The sequence below is a fragment of the Carcharodon carcharias genome, chromosome 16 (assembly GCF_017639515.1).
Source record: "Carcharodon carcharias isolate sCarCar2 chromosome 16, sCarCar2.pri, whole genome shotgun sequence".
NCBI lineage: Eukaryota > Metazoa > Chordata > Chondrichthyes > Lamniformes > Lamnidae > Carcharodon > Carcharodon carcharias.
In genome coordinates, this window is record NC_054482.1 from 54,367,680 (window position 1) to 54,395,414 (window position 27,735).

At 40.1% G+C, this 27,735-nt stretch overlaps 1 protein-coding gene across 2 annotated transcripts in view; it reads left to right on the forward strand.

The window, feature by feature from the left end:
- Positions 1–27,735, forward strand: part of LOC121289262 (ubiquitin-conjugating enzyme E2 U-like) — a 704,797-nt gene that overhangs the window by 654,893 nt on the left and 22,169 nt on the right. Inside the window, exons 6-10 of one of the 2 annotated variants that reach the window (XM_041208516.1) lie at positions 9,877–10,006; positions 15,182–15,266; positions 19,156–19,241; positions 20,986–21,073; positions 21,219–21,502. In XM_041208516.1, the coding sequence (XP_041064450.1) occupies positions 9,877–10,006; positions 15,182–15,266; positions 19,156–19,241; positions 20,986–21,073; positions 21,219–21,243 (414 nt within the window). In that variant the 3' untranslated portion in view covers positions 21,244–21,502. Of the gene's footprint in view, positions 1–9,876; positions 10,007–15,181; positions 15,267–19,155; positions 19,242–20,985; positions 21,074–21,218; positions 21,503–27,735 lie in introns of those variants that run through there. The other variant, XM_041208515.1, reaches the window with a different exon arrangement.

Genomic DNA, 27,735 nt, shown 5'->3' on the forward strand with positions numbered 1-27,735 from the left:
TAAAAAAAAAATTGGTGCCAAATTTCCCAGAACTAAGGAAATCACAACATGATTCGATAGAGGTGTTTAAAATTATGTAGCTTTGAGACAGAGTAGGTAGACACAAACTTTTTCCAGTATATGAGTAACCTAAATGAGGGACATAGATATATGATTAAATGTAGAAAATTTAAGGCAGACAGTAAGAGTACCATCAACACCCCACTTCTCAAAAGAACCACCCATGATCCTTCAACTACAGTCCCATACCTAACCTCTTTCTTTCTAAGAGTTTTCAACATGTCATCACCATCCAGTTGGAAGACACATCTTCCCAGATTCCCTATTTGTATCCCTGCAGTCAGACTTCCACTCTGCTTACAGTACCAAGAAATCATGGCTAAAGTTACAAAGGACATCCTGTGTAACTGCGACAATTGTCTGTTATCCCTCTTAGTCACCTCACCCTCTATCATTTGTTAAGGTTGACTACATGATCCTCCTACATCATCTTTCCATGGTGTTCAGAAATAGTTTAAGTAAGTTATATTGGTATTTGTAGGTGTTAGGAATGAATTTTAGCTTTAAAGTTTGTTTGATTTGTATTTCTGTATATGTGTGTTAAGAAAGGTCAAATTTGAGTTTTAATTTCACTTTAAAAGGTGCCTGCATTTCTAATGAGAGTTTTACAACTGTGGCAGCTAAGTTAAACAAACAAGAGTAGAGAAACTGGGCTGTTGCCTAGCAACAGGGGTCCAGAGAGGCATGTCCTCCCACAGACACACGGAGAAACAGCAGTTTTGAGTTCAGTTTGAAGATAGCTGCCAAACAGAAGACATCTAGAAGGGACAGATAACCAGCCCCAAGCTAAAATTAGTTGAAAGTAGCTGTCAAAGAGAGACTGGAGCAAAAGGGACAGATAGCAAGTCCCAAGCTAAAGAAAGGACCCCAAAACCCAGTAGAGTGGAACAAGAGAGAGTCCCAAACAGACCTTCTAGTCAGAGGAAAGATTGGAATCTGGAAAAGATCCTGTTAAGTGAAGAGTGGGGGCAGAGAGAAAGGCTCCAAGCTTCAGATTTAAAGAGACAAAAGCTGCAGAAAGCAGATTTAAAGCAAGAACAGCTTGTAAGAGGCCAGAAGGTCCAAGAGACGGCTGAAGGTCTGTAACTCTTTGCTATTGCCATGTGAATCAGTGGTGTAGTGTTGATGGTTGAGTCAGAGAGACAGAGTACGTGGAAGGCAGCTTGAATGCATGTGGTGACCAAGGGAAGAGGAATGTCAGAAGGAGAGCTCAAAACCCTGGAGATGAACCCTTGCAGAAGGCATCTGAGAGAAAGGACAGTTTGGGAGAATATCCCAAAGTGAATTCTTGGAGAGTGTAAATTGGAAACCCTTGTGTGAGAAGCGGAGTTCAGTGATTCTGGTTAGCTCACAGTGACAAGAGTCTGAGGGGAGTTGATAAGAGATCCATAGCGTCTGGTTGAGGTGGCACCTATCACTTGGTTTCAGAGTGTCTGATCACAGGTCGCAATTGGTTTACATGGACTGTGTATTTATTGTGAACATTAAAGTATAAGATAGCTTTTGAAACTTGTGTTATCCATACAAATATGTATATATCTGTAAAGGTATAGTTGTGGGTGAAGGAGTATTGTAATATAGTTAATCTTTTTTTGTTTTAATAAAAGTTAAGAGTTCATTAGCTGACTCCAGTGACTCTGTTCAGTAGCCCTCTCCATGTATCTAAACAAACAAATAAAAGTTAGGATCTATCAAGCTGGGTTCCACCCCGGGATCAGGCTTGTCTAATGGTAACCTCAGCCGGGGATCATAATAATGGGATTGCTCTTGCATGGTTAGTCTTAAAACCCCATAAGCAACCACTGCATCCCTGCCAATGGCTTACTTTCCCACGCATAATTAACTCCAGAGTCCCCAGAAGACCGATCTTCTCATTTGTATGCTACCTCTTGACATCATCTAAACATAGGATGTTTCTTACATTGACACCCAACTATACCTCTCTACCGTTTCTTGTAATCTCCATGATGCTCATCCAACACCAAGTTGTACAACAGTCAAAATTTCTGCAGCATAGAGAAAATGCTAACCCTGCCCCCCACTAATTCCTACTTTGGGGGGTAGGGTTGGGTGGTTGCAAAGCACTTTACAGTCAATGAAGGGCCTTAGATACTGTTGCGATGTAGCAAATATGGCAGCCAATTTGCACACAGCAAGCTCCCACAATCTGCAATGTGAGAAAGTACCAGATCATTTATTTTTGGTGATGTTGATTGAGGGATAAACATTGGGGAGAAATCCACTATTCTTTTCTGACCACCTAAGGACAGAAATGTTGGTTTAATGTCTCATCCTAAAGATAAATTTCAATCTGTTGCTAAATTTGAAAGTTGTGTGAAGTCTTCATGCCTCAAAGTAAATTTGAAAATATTGCCAGTTTTGAGATTTTTTTTAACCTATTTGTACCAGTGAGAATTTTTGAATAGCTTAGTTTATTGAGAGGAAGCAGGGCTGCCGACCCAGCAGGACTGTCTTGAATTCTCCAGAAATTAATCTCCAGGATACTTCTGAGAGGAAAGCCAGGAGAAAAATCAAAGGGCCGTGAAAACACATGAGCAGAATTTTACGTCCCACAGGTGGGCACAGGCCTGACCTGATCAGGTGTAAAATAGTGCGCAATGACGTTGGGCGAGTGACCATTGCGCACTCGCATGATATTTCGGTCAGCAGGCGCACGCAAGAGTCGGCAGCACGCCCACCGACAATTAAGAGGCCTATTAAAGCCAGTAAAGTATTAGTTGAGAGAGATTTTTCGTTGCCCATCCAAGGTTACAGGTGGGCAGGCGAATCAGCCAGGCGGCCTTTGCATTTTTGAAGAAACCTCATCCACGGGCGGGATGAGGTTTCTGACATTTTTTAAAAATAATAAAAATTATGCTAAAACATTTTTATGTTTACGTTCATGTGAGTGAGTCTTATGTGGGGACATCTTTCAGATTCTCAAAGCCTTTATTTTCGCTTTTAAAATTCTGCAGCCCCCGGAAGCGGCTCTCTGCCTCTCTGCGCTCCCCCACATCTGCATAGACTTCAGCGCTCACCCTCCTCCCGCCCCCATCCTGGCAGCGTGGGCCTTTCAGCGTGCGTTTCACGCTGGCTGGCAATTAACGGTTGTGGGCGGTGGTCCATTTCCCAGCCATTCCCGGGCCCACCCACCAAAAATCCTACCCCGGTTTTTTTTTTAATTTTCCTTGTGCTCTTTTGTCTATTAGGTAATAAATATTGGAAATGGAAACATAGTTGTTTGACCAGGCAGGGTGGTTGGAGGCAGAAGGTGATCAAACCTGCAGGGATATGTTCAACCAGAGTTGGCAAACCTAATGTGGGGGAGAGGGGCAGGGGCAGGGAGGGGTGTGGGGAATTGGGGGAAAGGAGAGAGAGAGAGAAAGATGGGGAGTAGGGGAGGGCAAAAGGATACTGGGAAGGAGAGGGAATCAGGACTGCTCGGGTGTGCCCATGCTCTAACAATGCACTCGGCACCTCTTCAGTTCCCGCCTCGATATTTTCTCCTCTTTGAGCAGGCTCCAGGTTTTCTTCAGATTTTTCCAACACGTTGGACAGCTATCCCTCCTGAATTATTATTTTTAGTTTCTCTGCCATTTGATTGGTCCACTGCACATCCAGATAATAACTGTGATAATTCCTGAGGACCATGACCCTGGCCATCTCCTGCTCCAGGTGGATGTGAGGGGAACGTGGTAGACATTGTCTACCTGGACTTTCACAAAGATTTTGATAAGGCACCTCACAAGATAGAATTTTGTGAAATGAGTAGCGGTCTGCTGCAATGGATTGAGAATTGGCTGAGTACCGGTAGGCAGAGAGTTCTAGTCAGTGGATTTGGATCTGCTTGGTTACCAATCACTAGGATCTGTATTAGAGCCTTTGCTATTTACTAGTTTCATTAATTATGTAGATGTGGCTGTTGAGATAATGATCCTAAAATTTGCAGATGATAATAAGATATGCACAAGTCCTAAACTATAGGTTTTTTGACTACTGCAAGCAGATCTAGTGTTGGAAAAAAGGGTTCATGTTTGACAAATCAGGTTTAGACAAGAATAGTGTTATGCCTCTTGCGTGGGCAGATCAAATGCTGATTATGCATATGCTCTACAGGGAATGGAACTAAAGCCTGAGAGATCTGGGCGTTTTAGTGCCTTACTCTCTAGGGGTTCACGATCAATGCTGTGAAGCTATAGCTAAAGCAAACTAGGATTTAAGTTGTGTTCACAGGACAATTCACTGTAAAACAAAGCATACACTTTTGCTCTTGTACAAAGTTTGGTCTGGTCTTAATTAGAAGTATTGTGTTCAGCTTTGATCTTGTGTGTTGGTGATATTGAAGCTCTGAAAAGGTGCAGGAGAAAGGGGCACAACATTTGAATCACCCAGACAAAAAGAGCTGGATCTGTTTCCAGTACTTTTGAAAAGCGTAGGCTTAGGGGTGATGAAGGTTTGCAAAATAATGAAGAGATTAGATTTGTGTTTGTGAACCAATTAATTCAGCTAAACGGAGGTTATACTTACAAGTTATGCAAGGAAAGAACCAGGTTGGATGTCAGGTAGTTTCTCTTTCCCAGGGAATAGTGGACCAATAAAACGGGCTGGCCTGGGCAGAAATCACTGATCTGCTGTATTTCTTCAAGATGGAGCTGGAGTGGGTATTACTTCATCCAAGAGGTAGGCATCCTGTAATATAATTCAGGATCAATGTGATCTCCTGGATTAGTTTTGATCAAAGAAAGGGATCGGAGTGGAATTTTCCAGACTGATTCCCTAAATTCGATTGTCTTTTTTCTCTCTCCCAGGGGATTACATGTCTCTGGCAGGTGGAAGTATGAGCATCACAGTTGAATGGGGCAGGCTAGATAAACCAGGGTGTCTTTTCCTGTGCATCATTTTGATATGTTCTTACGTACCATTTGTACATTGGAAAATCCACATAAGTGCGGGTGGCTGTTACACAACTGCAAGTGTAACAAGTCAATAAAAAGAACCTACCATAGACTGTACAAATCTCAACAACAGGTTTCCTGTCCCTGCTTTATTGCCCAATGCTGCTTTACAGATCAGTGCACCTGCAGCATCTGATGCTTTAACCAAAATCTTCAAAGAAACACTGGAAAAATAGCTATGGCTAACAGAAATTGGAAAACCAGCATTATTCTCATGACATATAAGTAGACAATAAAGTTAATCCACATTCAACATTCACATTTTAAATGCATATCTTTCAAAAAAGGAATTATTACAAATGACAATGCAATCTGAATCCAAATCATCTGTATCAAGGAACATCATCTCTATCATGAGAATGAAGATGTGAAATCTTTGTGATGAATGGATTTGAATAAAAAAATTGCAGAAGCCACTGGATTCCTTCTCCGCTCACACGCATTCAATCTGTAGATGGAATCGACTGGAGAATACCCACTGCAGAATTCTCTGGACCCATTAGTCACCATAATAACCTGCTATGGCCCAAATGAACAAAGTCCTAGATCCAGAAGTATTCAAATTGTATGAAGAATCATGCAGGATAAAGGAATCCATTCCACCCCATAAACTGCCTGATTATCGAAACCGATACGAATGCAGAAAGAGTAAATGTGAGTAAAGAAATAGTTCGCTGCACATTTCATGATGATACAAATGGAAATGGAGAATTTATTTTTGATTGTACCATGGAATTCAACCTCTGGTCTATACATAATAACCTGAAAAGAAAAGAGGGACATTTTGGATATATGAATCTTGAATATTGCTGAAAAGAGAGATGTTGCCGAAGCTGATGAGTACAAGACGAAAAGCTTCCATAATTTGTCTCCCTTTTCAGCGATATATAAACCCCCAAAGATTAGAAAGCCCAGCTGGCTTACACTCTTGTTTGGAAAAAGTAAAATAAAACTGGATCTGGAATGGTGAAGCTTACAACTCTTTATACAATTCATTCGGATCGTAGAATTATGACAGCAAAAAGAGCCTTAGTTTAAAGATTCCAAGAACAAGAAGATGAGTTCCAGGCAGAAATTTATTCTGGAGCAGATCAAATAAGAATAGTTAACATGAAGAACAAATGTATGATCAAAGTCCCAAATAGATTTGCAAATCTTTGCAATGAAAGACAAAGCACCATCAGAAGCTTCAATTCTGGTAAAATCAGTAGCTGAAACAGTACCAAAAATAATCCCCAAAAAAGCACATCCCTTGAAACTTGATATCAAGACTCATCCGTGGTGGGAGGTGGTGACATAGTGGTATTTTCACTGTACTGGTATTCCAGAGACCCAGGGTAATGCTCTGGGGACCTGGATTCAAATCCCACAATGGCAGATGGTGGAATTTGAATTCAATAAAAAAAAATCTGGTGGCTATGAAACCATTGTCGTAAAAACCTGGTTCACTAATGTCCTTTAGGGAAGGAAATCTGCCATCCTCACCTCGTCTGGCCTACATGTGACTTACACAATGTGGTTGACTCTTAGATGCCCCCCTGAAAAAGGGCAATTATGGATGGGCGATAAATGCTGACCTAGCCAGTGACACTCACATCCAATGAATAAAAAAAAAATCCACTTGTTCAAGAAAAGAGAACAGTTGAAACAGTCATATGACAAAGGTAGGTTAGAATAGAGCATGGAGAAAATATTTCAAGAAAGTCTATGGCCAAGTTGAAGCTGCTGATTATTACTATAGCAAGTTCAATAGCTAAAAAGAGCAAATGAGGATTAAGGACAGTAGACATATACTAGCCAATCATGTAACTAAATGCAAGAAGACCCTAAAACAAAAATTAAAAGGAAAGAATAAACAAGTGAGGAAACAACTATGGAAAGATCACTTTAAAAAGCTGTTGGGCCAAGAACTGCCCTTAAAATATACCTTTGAGCATTAGAACTTGACATTAGCGCTGAGCCATTTACTCATGAAAATCTTGTAAACCGAATTGCACAAGCCAGATCAGGAAAAGGCCCTGAACTGGATAAGATTTTAGAAACTGCAAGACACTTAAAATTATGTTCTACGGCTGAGAAGCCATACTTTCACCAAAAAGAAACCAGAAAACTTCTTGAAAGGTTGTATCATTCCACTACTTACGAAAGCAAATTTAAACCTCATGAACAACTATAGGGGAATATCACAAACAAAAAGCAGCAAAAATTTATAAATAGAATTCCTGAATGGGATACAGACATTCCTGTGGAAAATTGCCAAATGAAGAATAAAGTGGGGTAAGGACAGTCATAGGAACTTTGATATTTGATGATACAGATGAAAGTTGTTGCTGAGTGAAAATGATCTACTCACTTCAGTCAAGCTAATAAAGCAGGGACACTCCTGTGACCCATATTTCTGAGTGTGAGAGGAAAAGGGGACAGTCGGGTGGTACGGGGTGCTTTCCCCTCTAGCCTAGCTCTTGTGCTGTTGAATATAAACCAGAAGGTCCCAGATTCAGTCTGCTCAGTGTTGAGCTGGCTAATCATAGTTGGGCAGCACTGGTGCATGTCAATAGTTTTTCATTAATTAGGGAGGTGTTAAATCAGCACACTTCCTCTTATGGTTCACTAACTAACAGACTTTGGCTGAGTAAAGAATTGGGCTCTGTTGCGATGCTCTACATAGTCAGTATCTTGTTGAGACTTAAAGGCTGTGGCAAGAATGCATGCTGAGGATTCAGATTCCGAGGTGCCTCACAAAATCGCCCGATCAGTAATTTTAACCTCCACTCACCTCTGCCCAGATTCCTAATACGTGTTGCCAGCATGCAAAGCACAGCACTGGGAGTGTAAGTTTGCAAAATCTGCTTTTATAGTCCAGGCTTGTGTACTCCTGCATGCTACCAGAAGGTAGCCTTTTGAAGCATTGTTCAACTTGACTTTGCGTTCAAGAGAGGAGGGAACAAATTGGAGATGGCGTGGACAGGATTGTGAGTGAGTCAACAGTAATTGATTCCTCTTGATATGTATACTGCACATAATGTTACATTACAAAACACAGCAGTAACAGTTTACTGAATATCATGACGTTCTACAGGCCTACCTCAAACCATTAACACTAGAAGTCAAGGAACAGAGCTTTTCCAAATGTCTCAGTGAGTATGTGCATTATAAGATGTTCCCAGATATAATTCCTAGGTCTGTATTAAGTCAGTTAATCTCAATGAGGGTGAAAGTGAGAGTGCTGGAAAATATGTGGAGGAAAGAAAATAAAACAATCCCCTTACATGAAATAGGGAGAAGGATCAATTCACATTTGAGATTGGAATGGAAATAATGTTTAAATTAAAACACAACCTGCTTTTTTTAAGTTCTTTAATAACATTCTATATGTTCATAATTTAACCAGTATTTTTATTTTGTTGGGTTTTAGATGCATGGACATGTGGTAAGGTTTGTATAAATCATAATTGAAGGACACAATGCTTTACTGGCTGCTTCTTATATCCAGACTAAAGGCAGAATGTGGCAGCTGATTATTGCCTTTCTTCATCTGCAAGCATTATGAATTAAGACAATATAGAATAACCTCATTATTAAACTGCAGCCAGAGGTGGAATTTTCTTATCAGCATTTTATGGTGTTTCAAATTTACTGTCTCTGTAATATATATTTTCCTTGTTGTATGATATCTTCACTCCATGTAATTATCCAGTCATTCCAGCAGAGGGCGCAATTGTCTGCAATTTATGTTTGATCTACTCATTTTCACAGAATCATAAGTTTTTACAGTCCAAAAATTGACCCGTCACACCTGTGCCAGGTCCCTGAAGGATCTATCCACTCGGTCCTTTTCCCATACCCTTTTATATCATAGAATTTCTGTTTGGTGCAGTGATCTTAGTTTGATTTTGAGATATGATAAATAATTAAATGAATCTTATTTTATTTTAGCCTTGCTTTCTTTCCTCGCTCCTCTGGTGTTCTCTGCCCTTCTCCCCTGACAGCAATAATCAATTCTAGAATCATTCATTCCTTGTCATCGTAGCCTTAGTGGGCTGTTGGCATCATCTTCCTTCTTCTCCAGCTTTCTTCAAACCTCCCTCAGTTCACGTCTCAATGTTAACTATCCATCCATCTGCTTTTCTTCTTCCTTTTCTGGTTTTTACCCTCAATTTGTCCTTCAAATGTTGCCAGGCCAAGGCTGTTGGGTCTTCATTCCAATGTCTGTACTTGGTTATCTTTCTCTCTCTCTTTAACTGTTCTTAGTAACCCTATTGATTTCTGACCTCCTACTCTTGATCTAACCCATTCGTTTGACTTTCTGCCCATCCAGCTGATTCTGAGAATCCTCCACCACACCCACATTTCAAAAGCTGTTATCCTAGAATAGAGTTCCAAAAATGCTGTAGATCTTGTGGGTATCTTGCCAGAGTGGTAACTTTTCATATAGGTGCCCAGGCACTGAGTGAATAATTGCAGAGTTCTGTCTTCAAGCAACATCCATACACGTCCTTTCCAGAAGGCTGTGACAAGGAGCAGAACTCCCATCTGATTTACTTCCTTGCTTTCTTGCTAATGGACAATGAGGCCAATTGGATTTTTATGGATGGTTGAAGGGGGTATGATTTTGCAATACTGCCCTTAAATAGTCTAATGGGAAGATCATAACCGGATAAACAGCCAGCAGGGGAAGAAGAATTTTACCCTGTCAATTTAGCTTGGGTTGATAGCTGAAATCCAGGGATGATAGGATGATATTTAATCAGTCAATTCACTGCTCAGTCCTTTCCTGTTGTTATTTTAATTTGTCTGTTTGGTTTTGAAACTCTTAATTACAGAGAGCCTAATTCAGAGTTGTGCTGTCACCTCCAACTAGGTGATGTTGTCCAATCCAGTGTTGGAAAATGTGGTCAATGTGGAAGCTGTTGAGATGTTGAAGGAGAACCCATCACATTATCGAGAAATGGTTTTGGAATGTGTCAGAGCCAGCAGACAGCTTAAAGAAAGTAAGATCTTTAGTGTCATAAACCACTTAAATATTTATATAGTGCAAATATTTATAAAGTGAAAATATAACTGCTTACCAGGTTTCCGTATATTTTAGAGGCGGTGGCATAGTGGTATTGTTGCTGGACTAGTAATCTAGAGACCTGGGTTCTGGGGACCTGGTTTTAAATCCCACCACTACAGATGGTGGAATTTGAACCCAATAAATATCTGGAATTAAAAGTCTAACAACGACCATGAAACAATTGTCGATTGTCACAAAAACCCATCTGGTTCACTAATGTCCTTTAGGGAAGGAGATCTGCTGTCCTCACCTGGTTGGCCGACATGTGACTCCAAACCCACAGTGAAGTGGTTGACTCTCAAATACCCTCTGAAATGGTGTAGCAAGCCACAGACAAACCACCCAGCATCGACCTAGGCACCCGAAACGACAACGGTAAACTCAGCCCTGTCGACCCAGCAGAGTCCTCCTTACTAACATCTGGGGGCTGGTGTCAAAATTGGGAGAGCTGTCTCACAGACTAGTCAAGCAACAGCCTGACATAGTCATCCCCAGGGAATCATACCTTATAGATAATGTCCCAGACACCACCATCACTATCCTGCCCCACCGGCAGGACAGATCCAGCAGAGGTGGCGGCACAGTTGTATACAGTCAGAAGGGAGTTGCCTTGGGAGTCCTCAGCATCGACTCTGGACCCCATGAAGTCTCATGGTATCAGGTCAAACATGGGTTAGGAAACCTCCTGCTGATTACCACATAGCCCCCCTCTCTCAGCCAGTGCTCCTCCATGTTGAACACCACTTGGAGGAAGCACTGAGGGTGGCAAGGGTGCAGAATGTACTCTGGGTGGAGGACTTCAATGTCCATCACCAAGAGTGGCTCAATAGCACCACTACTGACTAACCTGGTTGAATCTTAAAGGACATAGCTACTAGACTGGTTCCATTGCAAGTGGTGAGGGAACCAACAAGAGGGATAAACAAACTCGACCTCATCCTCACCAATCTGCCTGTTGCAAATGCATCTGTCCATGACAGTATCATTAGGAGTGACCACCGCACAGTCCTTGTGGAGACAGAGTACCATCTTCACATTGAGGATACCTTCCAACATGTTGTGTGGCACTATGTCCGTACTAAATGGGATGGATTTCAAATAGACCTAGCAACTCAAGATGGGCATCCATGAGGCACTGTGGACCATCAGCAGCAACAGAATTGCACTCAGTCACAATCTGTAACCTCACAGCCCGGCATATCACCACTCTACCATTACCACCAAGCCAAGGGTCAACCCTGGTTCAAAGAAGAGTGCAAGGAGCAGCACCAGGCATACCTAAAAATGAGGTGTCAATCTGGTGAAGCTATAACACAGGACTATTTGTGTGCCAAACAGCATAAGCAGCAAGTGGTAGACAGAGCTAAGCAATTCCACAACCAATGGATCAGATCTAAGCTTTGCAGTCCTGTCACATCCAGTCGTGAATGGCGGTGGACAATTAAACAACTCACTGGGAGAGGAGGCTCCACAAATATCCCCATTCTCAATGATGGAGGAGCCCAGCACAGCAGTGCAAAAGATAAGGCTGAAGCATTTGCAACAATCTTCAGCCAGAAGTGCCGAGTGGATGATCCATCTTGGCCTCCTCCGGAGGTCCCCAGTGACACAAATGTCAGTCTTCAGCCAGTTCGATTCACTCCACATGATATCAAGAAACAGCTGAAGGCACTGGATACTGCAAAGGCTATAGGCCCTGACAATATTCTGGCAATAGTACAGAAGATTTGTGCTCCAGACTTGCCACACCCCTAGCCAAGCTGCTCCATTACAGCTACAACAATGGCATCTACCCAGCAATTGGAAAATTGCCCAGGTATGTCCTGTACGTAAAAAGCAGGACAAATCCAACCCGGCCAATTACCACCCCATCAGTCTACTCTCAATCATCAGTAAAGTGATGGAAGGGACCATCAACAGTGCTATCAAACGGCACTTGCTTGGCAATAACCTGATCACTGATGCTTAGTTGGGTTCTGCCAAGGTTACTCAGCTTCTGACCTCATTACAGCCTTGGTTCAAACATGGACAAAAGAGCTGAACTCCTGAGGTGAGGTAAGAGTGACTGCCCTTGATGTCAAGACAGCATTTGACCTAGTGTGACATCAAGGAGCCCTAGCAAAACTGGGGTCAATGGGAATCAGGAGGAAAACCCTGCTGGTTGCTGTCATACCTAGCACAAAGCAAGATGGTTGTGGTTGTTTGGAGGTCAACCATCTCAGTTCCAGGACATCACTCAGGGTAGTGTCCTAAGCCCAAGCATCTTCAGCCGCTTGATCAATGACCTTCCTTCCATCATAAGGTCAGAAGTGGGGATGTTCGCTGATGATTGCACGATGTTCAGCACCATTCACAATTCCTCAGATACTGAAGCAGTCCTTGTCCAAATGCAGCAAGACCTGGACAATATCCAGGCTTGGGCTGACAAGTGGCAAATATCATTCATGCCACACAAGTACCAGGCAATGACCATCTCCAATAAAAGAGAATTTAACCATTGCCCTTGACATTCAATGCATTACTATTGCTGATACCCCACTATCAACAAACCGGGGGTTACCATTGACCAGAAACTGAACTGGACCAGCCACACAAATACTGTGGCTACAAGAGCAGGTCAGAGGCTAGGAATCCTGCAACAAGTAACTCACCTCCTGACTCCCCAAAGCCTGATCACCATCTACAAAGCACGAGTCAGGAGTGTGATGGAATACTTTCCACTTGCCTGGATGAGTGCAGCTCCCAAAACACTTAAGAAGCTTGACACTGTCCAGGACAAAGCAGCCCGCTTGGTTGGCACCCCTTCCTCAAACATTCACTCCCTCCACCACTGATGCACAGTAGCATCCATAAGATGCACTGCAGAAACTCACCAAGCCTCCTTAGGCAGCACCTTCCAAACCCACAACCACTACCATCTAGAAGGACAAGGGCAGCAGACAGATGGGAACACCACCACTTGCAAGTTCTCCTCCAAGCCATGCACTGCCAGGACTTGTCGCTGGGTCAAAATCCTGGAACTCCCTCCTTAACAGCACTGTGGGTGTACCAACACCAGAAGGACTGCAGTGGTTCAAGAAGGCAACTCACCACCATCTTCTAAAGGGCAGTTAATGATCAGCAATAAACGCTGGCCCAGCTATCGATGCCCACATCCCATGAATGAATTTAAAAGAAGAGCTGAATTAAGGGAAGAAAGTTCGTTTCTGAATTGTGAATTAGGGACTTTTTTTTAAAAGTGGAAAAGAGCAGCTTGTGGCTATGGTGATGTGTGAAACTGATCTAGATTGGCCAGCAAGATCCTAGGATTGATCCTGAGTTCACTTTTATTAGCTGGGCCAGAGTTTTTCACAGAGGTCCCCAACTGGGAAAATGTGCAAGTGTGCACCTCTGCTGTGGACAAATGGGATTTGGGATGGTGTCTACAAGAGTGAACACTATTCATAATCATCATCAAGAATTACCACTTGGGAGAGGTATTGCACTGACTTCAGGAGAGAAGGAAAGAAAATTGGTAGGGAAAAAAGAAAATGTTTCTCACAGGTATTAATATATAAAAACAAATGGGATCTTTGATTCAAATATATGAGTATATCAGTGTTGCTTCCTGCTCACGCCCTGAGCTAGAGATTTCATTAACTACTTCAAATTCTCCCTGTCGAATTCTTACCTTTTATATGGTTCTTCATTGACTCTTTCTTGTTTTCCTTAAATTCTTTCTCTCACTCTGAATTTGAGGATGTTCATTCCAATAATATCGATTACAAGCCTACCAATTCCTACAACTCCCTGGTTAAACTTTTCCCCCTCATTTCCAAAGAAGACTCCATTCCTTTCTCACATTTCTCTGTGCCCATTAGAAGTGTCATGATTATGCTACCTTCCACACCAGATTTTCCAAAATGTCCCTCTGTTCCTCAGGCAAGGACTCTTCTACATTCTGGACAGGATCCTTAATCACTACCATTCCATTGCCATGCTTCTGCTCTTCCCACCCTCCCCTGCTACAGTGATAGGATCCACCTTATTCTTGCCTTCCACCCACCAGCCTCCACATTCAATTCTTTTTGCCATCTCCAACCTGATTCCGCCACCTAATACATTTTTCTTCAGCAAGGGGTCAATCTTAAGATGAGTTTGAAGAGAGGAAAGGGGTTGAAGGGGGAGAAGCTAGAGAGCATTGGGCTTTCAGGGCTAGAGTGGGAGGAGGCCTAGAATAAGGTTTGGCTGAGTAGACAAGAGGAAGGGGAAAAGCAGCACAAAAAGCTGAATGGATGGTTGCCAACTTGGTAACAAAGAAATCCATGAGTTTCTTACACCTGATGTGAAGCAAACGAGGCAGTGGAGAGGGGCGTAAGGAAGAGAATTGTATCCAAGGCAGACCTGGCAACAGATGGCTGTGCCAGTTATGCTGAAGTTTCTGACCCTTAGACTTGAGTGAGAAAACACTGGGGCTTTATAAGGGAGACGGGAATGGATAGAAGACACTAAAAATCTCTGGCTTGATCCATACTCTCAGCTGGGAGCAGCAGTTAGTTTCAACAGCATTGGCTAGGGAGGATAGAAAATCGGCCACCATCCAGGTTTTCCATCCTTGATCCTTATCCAGTGGCTCCTGTTGGAAAGTAGGTGTACGTGGACACGCTTAGGCTCCGTTGTGATTTTTCCCCATGGCAAAATTGCTTGCTGATATTTACACTCGAGGCTCATGCTTGAAGAATGGTCTTGTCAGCAGGTATTGGCGAAGTGTTAGTAATGTGGAAGAATAGCCATCGACATCTGAGAACGAAATCGGAGGAAATTGCCGAGGGAAGGGGGATGGGGGTGGGTTCTGCAAAAAGCTATAAGATATATGGAAGGAATGCAATTATGACAGGATGAATTTACACATCAGAGGTAATATTCTGATATAAAATATGTATACTGCATCTGGCTATTATAGACCTACTCCTCAATAGTATCACAGACTTCACAATCGGTATGCTGAAAGGGGGAATTTGAGGCTTTTAATCTGACAGCTCAATTTAGTCGCATAAGAAATACAATATGATACCATTGGTTCCTTGTATGGGTACTGGAGTGTCTCAAGTTTGCTTTTGCCCTTCAACAGCTGGAGAAAAGTTAGCAGTTAGGAGTTTTCCTGTGGCCCGTTTTCAAGAGCAAGTTTCCACACTACTTCACAGGAAGCCACTAACGTGAGTAGATAAATAGAATCCAGCTGTTCGTAAACAACATTTGGATATTCTAGACCCGCACAACTCAGTTTAACTATTGTAAATATGATAGCTTTGATGAAATGAGGACGCTGGTGGGTAGCATATTTTATGGCAACCTCCAGAACCCTCTGGATTCATATTTTAAATCTCCCATTTTGCAGTAAGATTTTGTCCTGAGTTTTGTCATTTTTTCGTCTTCCACATTAAAAAAAATATAAATGTTCTTGAATTTGTTTATAACATACAATAAGCGATGCTTAAATGAAACTAAAATATCTGAATTAATTCAGTGAGAAGCTGAATGTAATTGAAATATTTACAAGATGTCAGCAAGAGAAGAAGAGCTGAAAAAAGGGAGATAAATAGGAACTCTTACAACATAAACTGATGGGAGCAACCATGGAAATTACAGAGTTCTGTGGTTTTTGGAGATCAAGTTCATTTTAATGCTGCAAGTTGATTTTGAAGTGTTATAATTTGAACAAGATGAAAGAAGACCTCCCAGGGAGAGCGGTAGATACAGAGTGGATTGCCTACATACCATATGTCACCAAAAACGTGAAAGTTCTGCCACACCTACCTGCTGGTGACCAAGGATGAGTGGTTTTGTTCAAGGCCATCAGAAAGCTAGATACCGAGCTGTGTTAATGGAAGCAGCTGGTTCCCTGTAGTGCCAGATCTTGACAATCATCAGTGAGCTACATATAAATGATTGGACCAATTTGGCAACATATCGTGGATAAACAAACAATTAATTGGTGTTGCTGGCCATTCAGTACTGCAAGACCACTCCTTCCAACAAATCATGTATAATTTGTACCTCCGGTTGCCTTGATGCATTCCATAGCTTAACACAGATGGGTAACTACAGGTTAAACTTTTAAGCAGATAAACTTGTTAAATTTATGAACCTTAAAAGTAATCTGACAAAAATACAATATCAGTCTAACAGAAGACACTTCAATTGTTATAAAACTGGAGTCAAAGATTTCAAAGGCCATTTGATCTCCTTATAACTTTCAATTCTGTTGTTTTGTTTAATTTTCTCTCATCTCTTGGAGGCACTGAATCACAATCCACATGCATCAAAAACCTTCTCTTATTTCAAGCAAGTGATTATTCTTCGTGTTGAGTCCACACAATGAGTGTTTCCATGTTATTTGACTGTGAAAGGCATCACAGCCAACCTAGATCTCTCATTATCCTCTGATGTCCAATTATCTGCCCTTAGCACAGGTTATTGGATAGCAATCATTACAGGAGTAGGATTTCCCCTCCCTAGCACAGGATCATGGAAGCAATAGTTGCCCCATCAACTACAATGGGCTAGATGTTGTAGTCAGCAGCCAATTAATGGCAGCAGTCATTTATTACATTCACCACAAATACTCTATGGGATTTGCACTGGAACTTTCTGTGATTACAAAGCCATTTCAGCACAGCTTCCTCTTTAGGGGGTCTGGGAACTGTGTGAAAGGGTCAAGCAACTGTGCTTCTCCCTAAACAATCAAATTGAAAAATTGTTAATGAGGAGCACAGAGTCTGAACTAGGAAGTGTAGGTTAGAATATTTAATTCAATGTCAAATCAGGTAAAGAAAGCAAAATAAAAGGCAGAAAAATGTGTTCAAGAGAGAAGTAAAAGGGACAGAAAGAAAAAGCATTTTTTAAAATTCTAACCTCCAACAATACTTAAAATTTGAAGGAAAGTGACTCCACCCTTTGTAAAAATGATTTTTCAGTGCCAGAGAGGTCGTTTCATAGCAATTAAGATGTATCTTGCATTAATAATTTACTTGTTCTGGATTGGACAAGCCCCAATTTTTTCTGTCGGATTTGGTGGGTATCTATCATGTATGTAACCCAATTTCATATCCATGCATGAATTTCTATGTTATGTCTCTCAGCAAGCTTCTGGAGAGGCAGGGCACCTTGGGCAGCAGCTTACTGATTTCTATGTTTAGCTGCACATGTGGACACCAGGTGTTGCTGTACAATTTACACTTCAATAACAGTGAGCTCTGTTAACCTCACCATTATTTCTACAGCAAAATATGACCCGTTTTCAATCTAATGTTCATCTACTCCTCTTTAGAAAGGAATGAATACAATATGCTGAAATTTTCCTCACTTGAATGTTAGGAAGATTGACTAAACTTTGTTTAGTTGAAGTAGAGCCTGGTATTTATTTAAACTTTGTCTGATTTCAGTATCAATTCCTCAATAATCTTTTCAGAACTGCACACCTGTGTGATCTGTATACTGTTATCTTTACATATGATATCATTTTCAAAATCTCCTGAAGAGTGCCTCCATCTGTTTGTTATAACAAATGCTCAATGGCTTTTCCTTAAATATCTCAAATTTCATCCAATGCTAACAGTTAGCAGGCCTTTCAGACTCCTTTTGCATTCTCATCCTCCATTTAAATTGTTGCTTAGGGTTAGTTGTGATCTGTGGGAAATAGAATAATCATTGGAATTTGTGTGTGTTAACCCTTTAAGCACCAAATTTGAGTGCAATTTCAATGATTCAACATTTGGGGGACTTGGGACCTTCCTTGGCTGTACTGCTTGGTGCCACACCAAGTCGCACATTTAACTATTAAGCCATTGGTAAAATGTATCTTTTTCAAAAGAAGATGGATCTATTTTTTTTTAAATCTCCCAACCAAGAAGACAAGGAACCAATCTAATCTTCTCCCTCGGTAGATGCAGTTCTAAAATGAGCCACTAAAAGGTGTAAGAGAGCTGCCTGTGCGGACCCTTCTGATTTCCCTTTCCTTCCTCTTATTGAAACTTTGTCAGACTACCATCTAAAATTGAGAAACCAATTGTGTGCAGAGTCAGCCTCCCAATATTGAATTGCTATATGACTCAGCAAATTCATGACATTAAAGAGACAATTGAAAACAATTAATTTCACTCATGCTCTGCATTTTCTGTTTTTGGTTTTAAAAATACAATCTCAATAGAAGCTTCTCCAGTGACCCAGTGGATAAATATAGTATAGTGTGGAATTTAGGAATACAGACCAGGAAGTTCAAACCATGGTTGCTGTGATTTAGGTGATCTCAAGGGGATAGGGGTAAACTGCTCAATGTCCAATTTGTCCTCTCTTGTATTCCAGCTGTCCTTTCTTTTGGGACCATATTTCTTTCTCCACACTTCTCTTAATCATCACTTCTGCCAACCTCCTGAGCCCTGCAGTTCAATTTGAAGACCTTGATTCTCGCCTTCAAATCTCTTCATTGTTTTGCACCAACATCTCTCTACTCCTCTGCCTCTGTATCGTTGCTTGTTCCTCACTCCCTCTGTTTCTCCATTGGAGACTGATCATTGAGTCATAATGTCCTTATCCTCTGGAATTCTCTTCTAAAAGCACTGCCTCTCCCTCTGCCTTCAAAAGCCCCCCTGGAACTCCTCCTTTTAACTGTGCCTTTGGACACCCCACCTCCAACCTCACTGAAAACCTGCTATTCATCGTCAAGGATCATACTTGAAGAATGGCTGCTTGGCTGGGTTACTGGAGTGCTACAGGTGACTAGGAACCAATCATGGATCAGTGTATTCAGAAGGGGATAAAAATTAGAAAGAGTCAAAGAAAAAGAGATTTGTGTTCTGCAACTTCTGTCTTCCCAAGTCTGCTAGATTCCCATTGTTTGGTTGCCTTTGGATGTCTTTTTTTACAGGAGCGTTTCTGTGAGGATTCACCTTTTGATCAATCATAAAAGCAGTACCAAGCTAGATTTTTTTATCCTCATCTGTTACCATTTGTGTGCAAAATGCACCATTTTAATAATGTGCTTACATGTAGGAGAGTGGGTAAGCTTTTCATACAATTAACATGAATAATTATGCTTCATTATAGAATTAAAAGGATCGCTTTTGATGATTATCACAAGGCCTGGAGTGAAATTGCCACAACGAAAGCTATTGAGAGCTGCAAAAATCAAAGTATGGTAATACACCCATTCAGGTGCCTCCTCCTACTCATATTAAGAAAATGTATCATGGAATTGGGTGGTGTAGTGGGATACTTCCTTATACATCTATGGCTTGTGCTTGAATTCAGCCTAGACTTTGTCTGCTGTTTATAAGGGTTCAACCTGTAATGAGTTTGGGGCAGGTTTAAGCCTAGTTTCCAATTAATGTGGCTAAACAGTGCAAAGCTAAGTTCTAAGTATGTTCTGGAAGGGAAGGTCAGAATGAGCTTTGAAGGGGAAGGGTTATTGCAAAGCCTGTGGAATTGATGGAGCACTCATTCCTGATTCTCTTGGTTCCACAGGAAGGGTTTCAAAACAACTTATAATATACCATTCAGGCTATCTCAAGGCTAAATTGTTAGACAATGCACCTGTTTTTTGGGCATAATTCCAATATTTCTAGTGTTTTCTATTTTTATTTCAGATTTCCAACATTCACAATATATTGCTTTTGCAAAAACCTGTTGTTCTGCCCCTACCATTTCATTTTCATTTGTGCCTGTTCCATTTTGCATTGCTGATAATCCAGATACCAAAAAGTTCCTATGACCTAATTAGAAGGATGTAATATGTTCAGATAAATCATAACAGAATAGTTCCAAACTAATGAGATGTTTTGAATTTTTGGTTAGTTTGAGTTTTCTTTCATAGATACAAGACAGCAAGGAGATTTGTATGTGTAAATAAATCTCATTTAAAATTTTGCCAGTAGAAAATATCACCACTTGTTTATCTCCTCCCTTCTCAGCATCCAAGACTCCAAAAATTCCTTCCAGGTGAAACAGTGATTTACATGTATCTCTTTTAATTTAGTACACTGTGTTCGTTGCTCACAATGTGACCTGCTCTACATTAGAGAGACCAAACGCAGATTGGGTAACCACATTGCAACCACATCTATTCAGTCCACAAAGATGATCCTGAGTTTCCTGTCACCTGCGGTTTTAGTTCTCCACTTTGCCCTCCACTGACCCCACTGTCCTTGGCCTCCTGAAATGTTCCAATGAATCTCAATGTAAGCTCAAGGAACAGTGCCTCTCCTTTTGACTGGGTACTTTGTAACCTTCCATGCTCAATATTAAGATCAACAATGTCAGACAATAACCTCTGCCCCCATTTTGTTTCCTTTTCTTAGTTGGATTTTGTTTTACTCTCTTGTTTTTCTCTTTTTTTGTACTTTCAGAATGCAGCTGTTCATTATTCCACATTCCCACCTCTTCCAGACACATCTTTTGTTTCTTTACTTTTCCTATTACATTGGCCTTGCACCACCAACCCTTTTGTCATTTAATCTCTCCTGTCTTCAACACAGACTGTCTCTTTTGTTTTTTGCACCTTTCTTCCTTAAAACCAGTACATTTCTAATGTTTCCCAGTTCCGATGAAAGGTCATCACTTAAAACATTAACTGCTTCCCTCTCCATAGATGCTGCCTGACCTGTTGAGTATTTTCAGCAATTTCTGTTTTTGCAACCCTTTTGTACTGGAAAGGGAAGGCAGGCAAAGGAGTTATGTATTGGAGTTTTAATTTTTGAATGTTGAAAGGTCTTTCCAACTCTCCACAATGCCTACTTTATTATACTGTATAAGAAATTCCATCCTCTTATGCACCCATTGAGAAAGCTGCTCTTCAAGAGAAATGAATTATAGTTCTCCAATTTGTAAATGGTATGCTGAAGAAACAAATCAGTGATTTTATTTGCACCTTTGTTACAGTGCCAGTGACCTATCCCAATCTTCAAGCATTATATAATGGACTGGGAAAAGAAGACTTACAGAAAGAGATTGAAGCACAGAATAAAGAGTACGTATTCATCTGAGTTCAATAACTTAGCACCTGACCGTACAGGTACACACCTACAGGAGGTTATATAGACTGCTAGTATTATATATTAAAGCCAGGTTATTATGGGATTAATGATAATGCCTGAAACATTGTTGTATTTTAGCTGCAAGGGACCCATGCCATTGTGAACACTGGCCTGAAGGTTACTTCACATCCAATGTTTTAATTGTGGGAGCAATGGAAGCAGAAAACACCAAAAACATTAGAAGCCTTTGCAAAATCTGTCTGAAGTCTCATAAATGGACTGGATGCTTCAAAGAAGGCCTAAGTGAAAATGGAACAAAAAAGTGCTGCTGAACAATCCTCAGCTTGATGTATTTCCATCTTTCCTTCCTGCTCTTGTGGGGATTTTTTGGCTTCCAACAGCCAAACCTGAGCTCCATCTTCAGGAAAAAAAACAGCATTATTGGTGGGGCATTTAGCAGTTCTTCATTGGCTGCAACTAATAGTCATTCTGTCTGTGACTAACATGGCACACAGCGTGTTATGCACAACATGGCAGGAGTATGACAAAAATATTTAATTGATCTAATCTCATTATTGAGTGAAATAGCTCATTTGGATGCAAGGACACACAAAGCTTCAGGAGCTTCTATCCTCATGGCATGGCACCAAGAAAGCATTATCTACCCTCATATGCTAGTATTTATATGAAGCCTTGTATATACCACCACAAACTAACCAGTTTCCTCAAACCACTTTCCTCCCTCATTTAAATCACTATATACAGCCAAATATAACATGTAGAAAAGAAGTGGAGTTGCCATTTGTATAGTACCTAATTTGTTTCCATTCCATACCGCCATCATCTCCACTCATCATCCATTCCTTAAAGGACTGATTAAAACATTCTGTAATTGATGGAATCCTAGTGCAATTGAATCCCTTCTGTCTTCTGGTAAAATCTGCTGGGCTTATGACAAGGGTTTAGCAGAATCTCCTGAGAAAATTTTGATTTCTTCATGTTTCTCAAAAGTGCGTCAGAAACTGCCATCTCTTACTTTTGAAGGCTCCAATCTGAACTGACATTCTTGGACTCACTACTTCTTCTGATCTCAGAAAGAACTCCATTGCTTAATATTGTGCAATCAATATTTTTTAGTTTACCTCATCTCTTTATTCAACCTAGTTGTTGTCCTAAAGACTTTGGACCAAGTAAACTGCCACCAAGCAATGGCAAATTAGGTACATCACCTCCCTCAGCAGTATAATAAAGCTGGTAGCACCATCCAAGGCACAATGGAGACTATGATAGGCATGTTGAATCACTGCTTCCAGTGTTTTACTACTCCAATGGGACTCTGCAATGTAATTGTAATCTCATTAAACGATCTTGGATTATCGCTGCGTAATGAAGTAATAGAATGAGGGATTAAAATAAAAGTGGAAGATCAGGAGGGCATTGGGGCAGGAGAGCGACAGGACAACAGTGAGAACAAAAAGGAAGCAACAATGGAACTCGACAACAAGTGTGGGCGTCAAATGCCCTAAACAAGTGTAATTAATAACATTAATATCACCACACTCCCACAGCTCAATCTTCTTTGCACTATTGTTTGCTGTGGAGTAGCTATCAATTGCACAATTTTTGTTACAGCCACCTGATATTGTGGCACTTAGTACTGTTCCTGACCATTCTCCCACCCTGCTCTCCCTTTTGGCATTCAGAGACCAAAGCAGTGCTTCACTGCAAAACATATGCAATAGTCTTCCTGCCTAATTACTGCCCCCATGCTTTCCCTTAGCAATGACATAAGCAGTAAGCAGTACTCCCCTCCATTGGAGAAGCTATTTTAGGAGCCAGGTTAAGCTCCTAGCTTCCACGGTTAGCTGTGGTCATTTATCTCTGAGTGCAGAGCCCAGATGTCACTTTGCACTTCTCAGCATTAAATTTCATCTATCATATGTGCCTATTTCACCAGTCTGCCTTTATCATGCAGTCTGTTATCATCCACCTCAATAGTTGCTACATGTGAGTTTTGTGTCATCTGCAAAATCTGAAATTATGCCCTGTATTCTCAAATCCAGGCCATGAATATATAGCAGAAAGAGCAGTGATCCCAACACTGCAGCAGTGTACCCAGGAATCAAATTTCCCTCCAGTCTGAAAAACAATGCTTACCAGTTCTCTGCTCTCTGTCTCGTAGCCAATTACACATTCTCGCAGCCAATTACACTGCCTTTCTAAATCCCTTTAAATGTGGTATTTTATCAAATACTGTTTGAAAGTCAACCACACCACTCCCATTGGCCCTCCCTGTTACTTCATTAAATAACACTTTTTTGGTTTCTGGCAAATTCACACCTCTTTGGTGTATTACTGCCACCTACTGTATCGAAGGAAAAAGTGCAATGTAAATTTAAAAAAAGAAAAACTAAATTATACGCGCTAATCCTGTGAAATATAAAAATGACAACATGACTTTATAAATATCCCAATATCCAAATCTAACTGCTAAAATACTAGCCACTGCATCACACTGTATAGCCTTCTATTGTAAATTAGACTGCATTGTTCCCCTTTCAGCTGCAAACTTAGTACAGTGTAATAAAACATGCTCCATTGATTGCAAGAATCATTCCCCACACTCCTGACACAAACCATTAACATGTTTCCCTATTTACTGCTGAGACTTATTTAACTCACAGTGCCAAATGCAAATCCTACTCATAATCACCTCATCATCCCTTCTACACTTAGTGAATTTACTAGATAACTTCACATTGTTTTGAATCTGATATAAATGTCTTCCTTTCTCATCCATATCCCACTTTTGTTGCCATAATGCATATAGTTTATCCTTAATAATAGATTTAATTTCTGTCTTCCCTAATGGAATCTCAATACCTAGAATCAAGTGATCTATAGAATCTTTAGCCCATGAGTCTGCTGCCTCATTCTACCACACCTTTATGCTCCGGCATCCATAAAAACCCACCATAATTTTTAACTGTTGTATGTTATACAGTAAATAAAAAAATTCAAAAATAAAACCCTGTTTAGGTTCAGAAAAACAAAATTAGATAGAGACCAATGCTGATAACGAATCTGAACAAATTACAACTCTCAACAGCTTTACCTCCACAGTCCACTCTAAAGCCAAAATAATTGCCATCAACTCAATTGAAAATACTGATAAATTGTTAGATAACCTTTTTCGCAATCTTAACATTAAATTCCGGAATAAAAGCTGCTGAACCTGTCCTTCCTGTCGTACGATCCTTAGAACCATCAGTGTAAAGTTGAATATAAGCAAACCAATTCTTATCTATATATTATTTTACAAAACTAGACAAATTAAAACCTATACTATTTCCTTTAAGTTTCTGTAGTAATGTAAAATCAACCTCAGAACATTGAGAATACGAGAGTGGAACAACTGACCAGCATGCATGTATGCTTATATTCAAAACTTGTAGGCCCAACTGTCCCTCTAAATCACTTACTCTTTTCCCAAAATATTGCCCCCTTGTTTGCGATCCATGCTCCCAACTATCTTGAAGGACACATTTGGTTAAATGATTGTCTTTCTGCTCTACCAAGTTCACCCAATAATTGAAATCCATCCACCTTCTCCTCACTTCAAAGAGGCATTTTTCCATTCTTCACATGTAGAGCTATTATTGGAGAAGAAATAAAAGCACCAGAACAAATTCTCAATGCTTAAGACTGAATTACGTCCAATTTATACAATAGGGTTTTTGTCACTAATCTATAGGTCTGGCATCCATAGTCAATCACTGATTGAATCATGGCTTGATATATTCTTAATAAAGTTCCCTTATCCACACGCCAATCATATCCAACAATACATCTTATTAGATTAATCACTTTTTTACACATAATGACAATTGTCTCTATGTATTTTCCATGTCTGAGTGCAATTACCTAAAAACTTAAACACCTTTACCACCTCAATTAGTTTACAATATAGATACAAAACATTGCCATCCAGATTTTTCTTTCATGTAAAGAAAACTGCCTCAGTTTCTGAATTAGAAATTTTAAACCCCCACTGCCTAAACCAGCACTCCAATGTCTTTAAGGTTTCTTGAACTTCATTCATTATATACTTAACATTTCTGCCTCTTTTCCAAATTGCACCATCACCTGCACACAATGACAGTCCCATATCCTTACCCACATTATCATATATCATTAATTATAATATTAAAAAGAACCAGACTAATGACACTTCCATATGGGCTACCATTCTCTACCACCACTGTATCCGACAACTCCATGCCCACCCCCGCCTGTATGATGTGATCTACTAAGAAATCCTGTATCCAATTAAACATGCACCCTTCTATACCCAAACCTTTCAACTTAAGTAAAAGCCCATTTTTCCACAGCATATCATATGCTTTTTCAATATCAATTAAGACTGCTATAAGAATTTATTATATAAAGCTTTCTTGATATCAGTATCTAACATCATCACTTGATCCAATGTGGAATAAAACTTCCGAAACTCATTTTGATACGGTAACTATTTTACAAATATTAGATGCCAGTGCTGTGGGCTGATATGATGATGGACTAGATAAATCTTTTCCTGACTTTCCAATTGGCACTATAATAGCATGTTTCCAACTCTTAGGCAAAGTACCCTTAATTAAAAAGCTCAAGAAATACTCATCCCTCATGTTGTGAAACATTTCAAAGCACATTAGATCCCTCCCAGGAGCTGTATTTTTAGTATTGCTAATTGCCTGTTTCAGCTCATTTAAAGTGAACCAATCATTTACATGATTGCCAGTATTCTCACTCCTCCTGAGAATATCCTGATATTTCTCAAGAAAAGATTTACGGATACTGGAATATTCAGGATCAAAATTACCACTCCTATGTATCTTAGCAAAAGCCTTTGACAACATATTTGTCTTTTCCAGATTGATTTTAGCAACGTCATCCCCATCTACCAATATTGGAATAGTTTTGATCTTACAAATTCTATTAATTCTCCTAACCTTTGCCCAAACGTCACCTATCAATGTATCCCTCCCTATACTATCACAGTAACTTCTCCAATAGTTCTTTTTCTCACACCTAATAACTCGACAAGCTTATGGCTTTCTTCCTATTATAATCCAATACTGCTTCAAATGTGTAAGCTTTGCGCACCAACTTGAAGGCTTTATTCCTCTCCTTTATCACCAAATCACAAACCGCATTCCACCAAGGCACAATTCTTTAATTCTGTGGTTCTTCCTTTAATGGAACAGACTCTTATGCAGCGCACCATACAATATCACATAAGTCATTATTTAAAGTATCCACATTTTCTGTAAATCTCAGACCTTTGATGCTATCCGCATACCTCTTCCGAAAAACCGTCCATATACTTTACAAAAACAGCACTGTGAACTCATCTTAGTTATTTCTTCATTCAAATGCAATCCTACTCTTCCCCATATAGGAAAATGATCACTTCCAATGGCAGAGTCTTCATGAACATCCCATTCACATCTTCCTGCCAAAGCACTGGAAACCAGCATTAGATCCAGGCACAACAAAGTCTTTTTACCAACATTTATTGTAGTGCCCATCTCATCATTCAAGCACACCAGATTACAATGGTCAAGTAAGTCTTCCACCACCCTCTCATTTCTATCTATATGATCACTACCTGACATTGCACTATGTGCATTAAAATCCCCACACCACATAATAGGCTTTTTGACACCTGGTATCAAGACTTCTAATCTTCAATAATAAGATTTTTACAAGAATTATAAAAATTAATCAAAAGAAAACTATTAGAATGCCACCAAATTTCATTAACATTGCATTCTAAATAAGTATCTAAATTAATAATTCTATAATTTATTGAATTTCTAAAAAACAAACACATCCCCTTCTATCACCAAATATCCTATCCTTCCGAGCTGCCACATATCCCTGGATCATAAAATCTAAGCATGGTTGTAGCCAAGTTTCTTGAATTGTTATGGCACAGCCGATGGTAAATGAAGGGAAACTTGAAACAACTGCCACAACTGTTTTGCAATTTGCATTAATTTTGAGGTGTGTGTCTTGAATTCAGTAGCAATAAGACCACTGGAGCTTAGAGGTTTCTTACAAAACTAAATTAAACCTTTATTAATAGAAGAAATAATTTTAAGCACACACACAGAGCCACAAATTACTACTATGACAATTTCTAAATCCCCTAGTTAATCTAACTCCTAGTTACACTTTTGCTAAGGCAATAGTAAGACACAGATTTTAAAAGACCCAGGCAAGGAAACATGATACTCTGAACAATCCAATTCGAAATGAGTTTTCTTAACTTCAGTTCTTTGTAGACAGCAGCTTGAGTCTTAGATGCTGGAGGCTTTTCACACTTGTTTTTGATCTTAGAATGCCTATCCTTACACATAGCCTTCTCTCCTTCATACATATTTTCCCCTTTGAATGCAAGTTCCAATTGTTTAACTATATCTTTGGATTTTACCTCTCTAATAATAAAAATATCTCATAGTACCAATTTACCAGTAACCTTTGGGAAAAATAAACACACTTTCTCTTAACCTCTCCTGGCTAGATGAAACATTTCACCCCTCCTTTGAATTGAAGCTAGATTGGTTTATTAAAAATGCAAATGTTCCCTTTA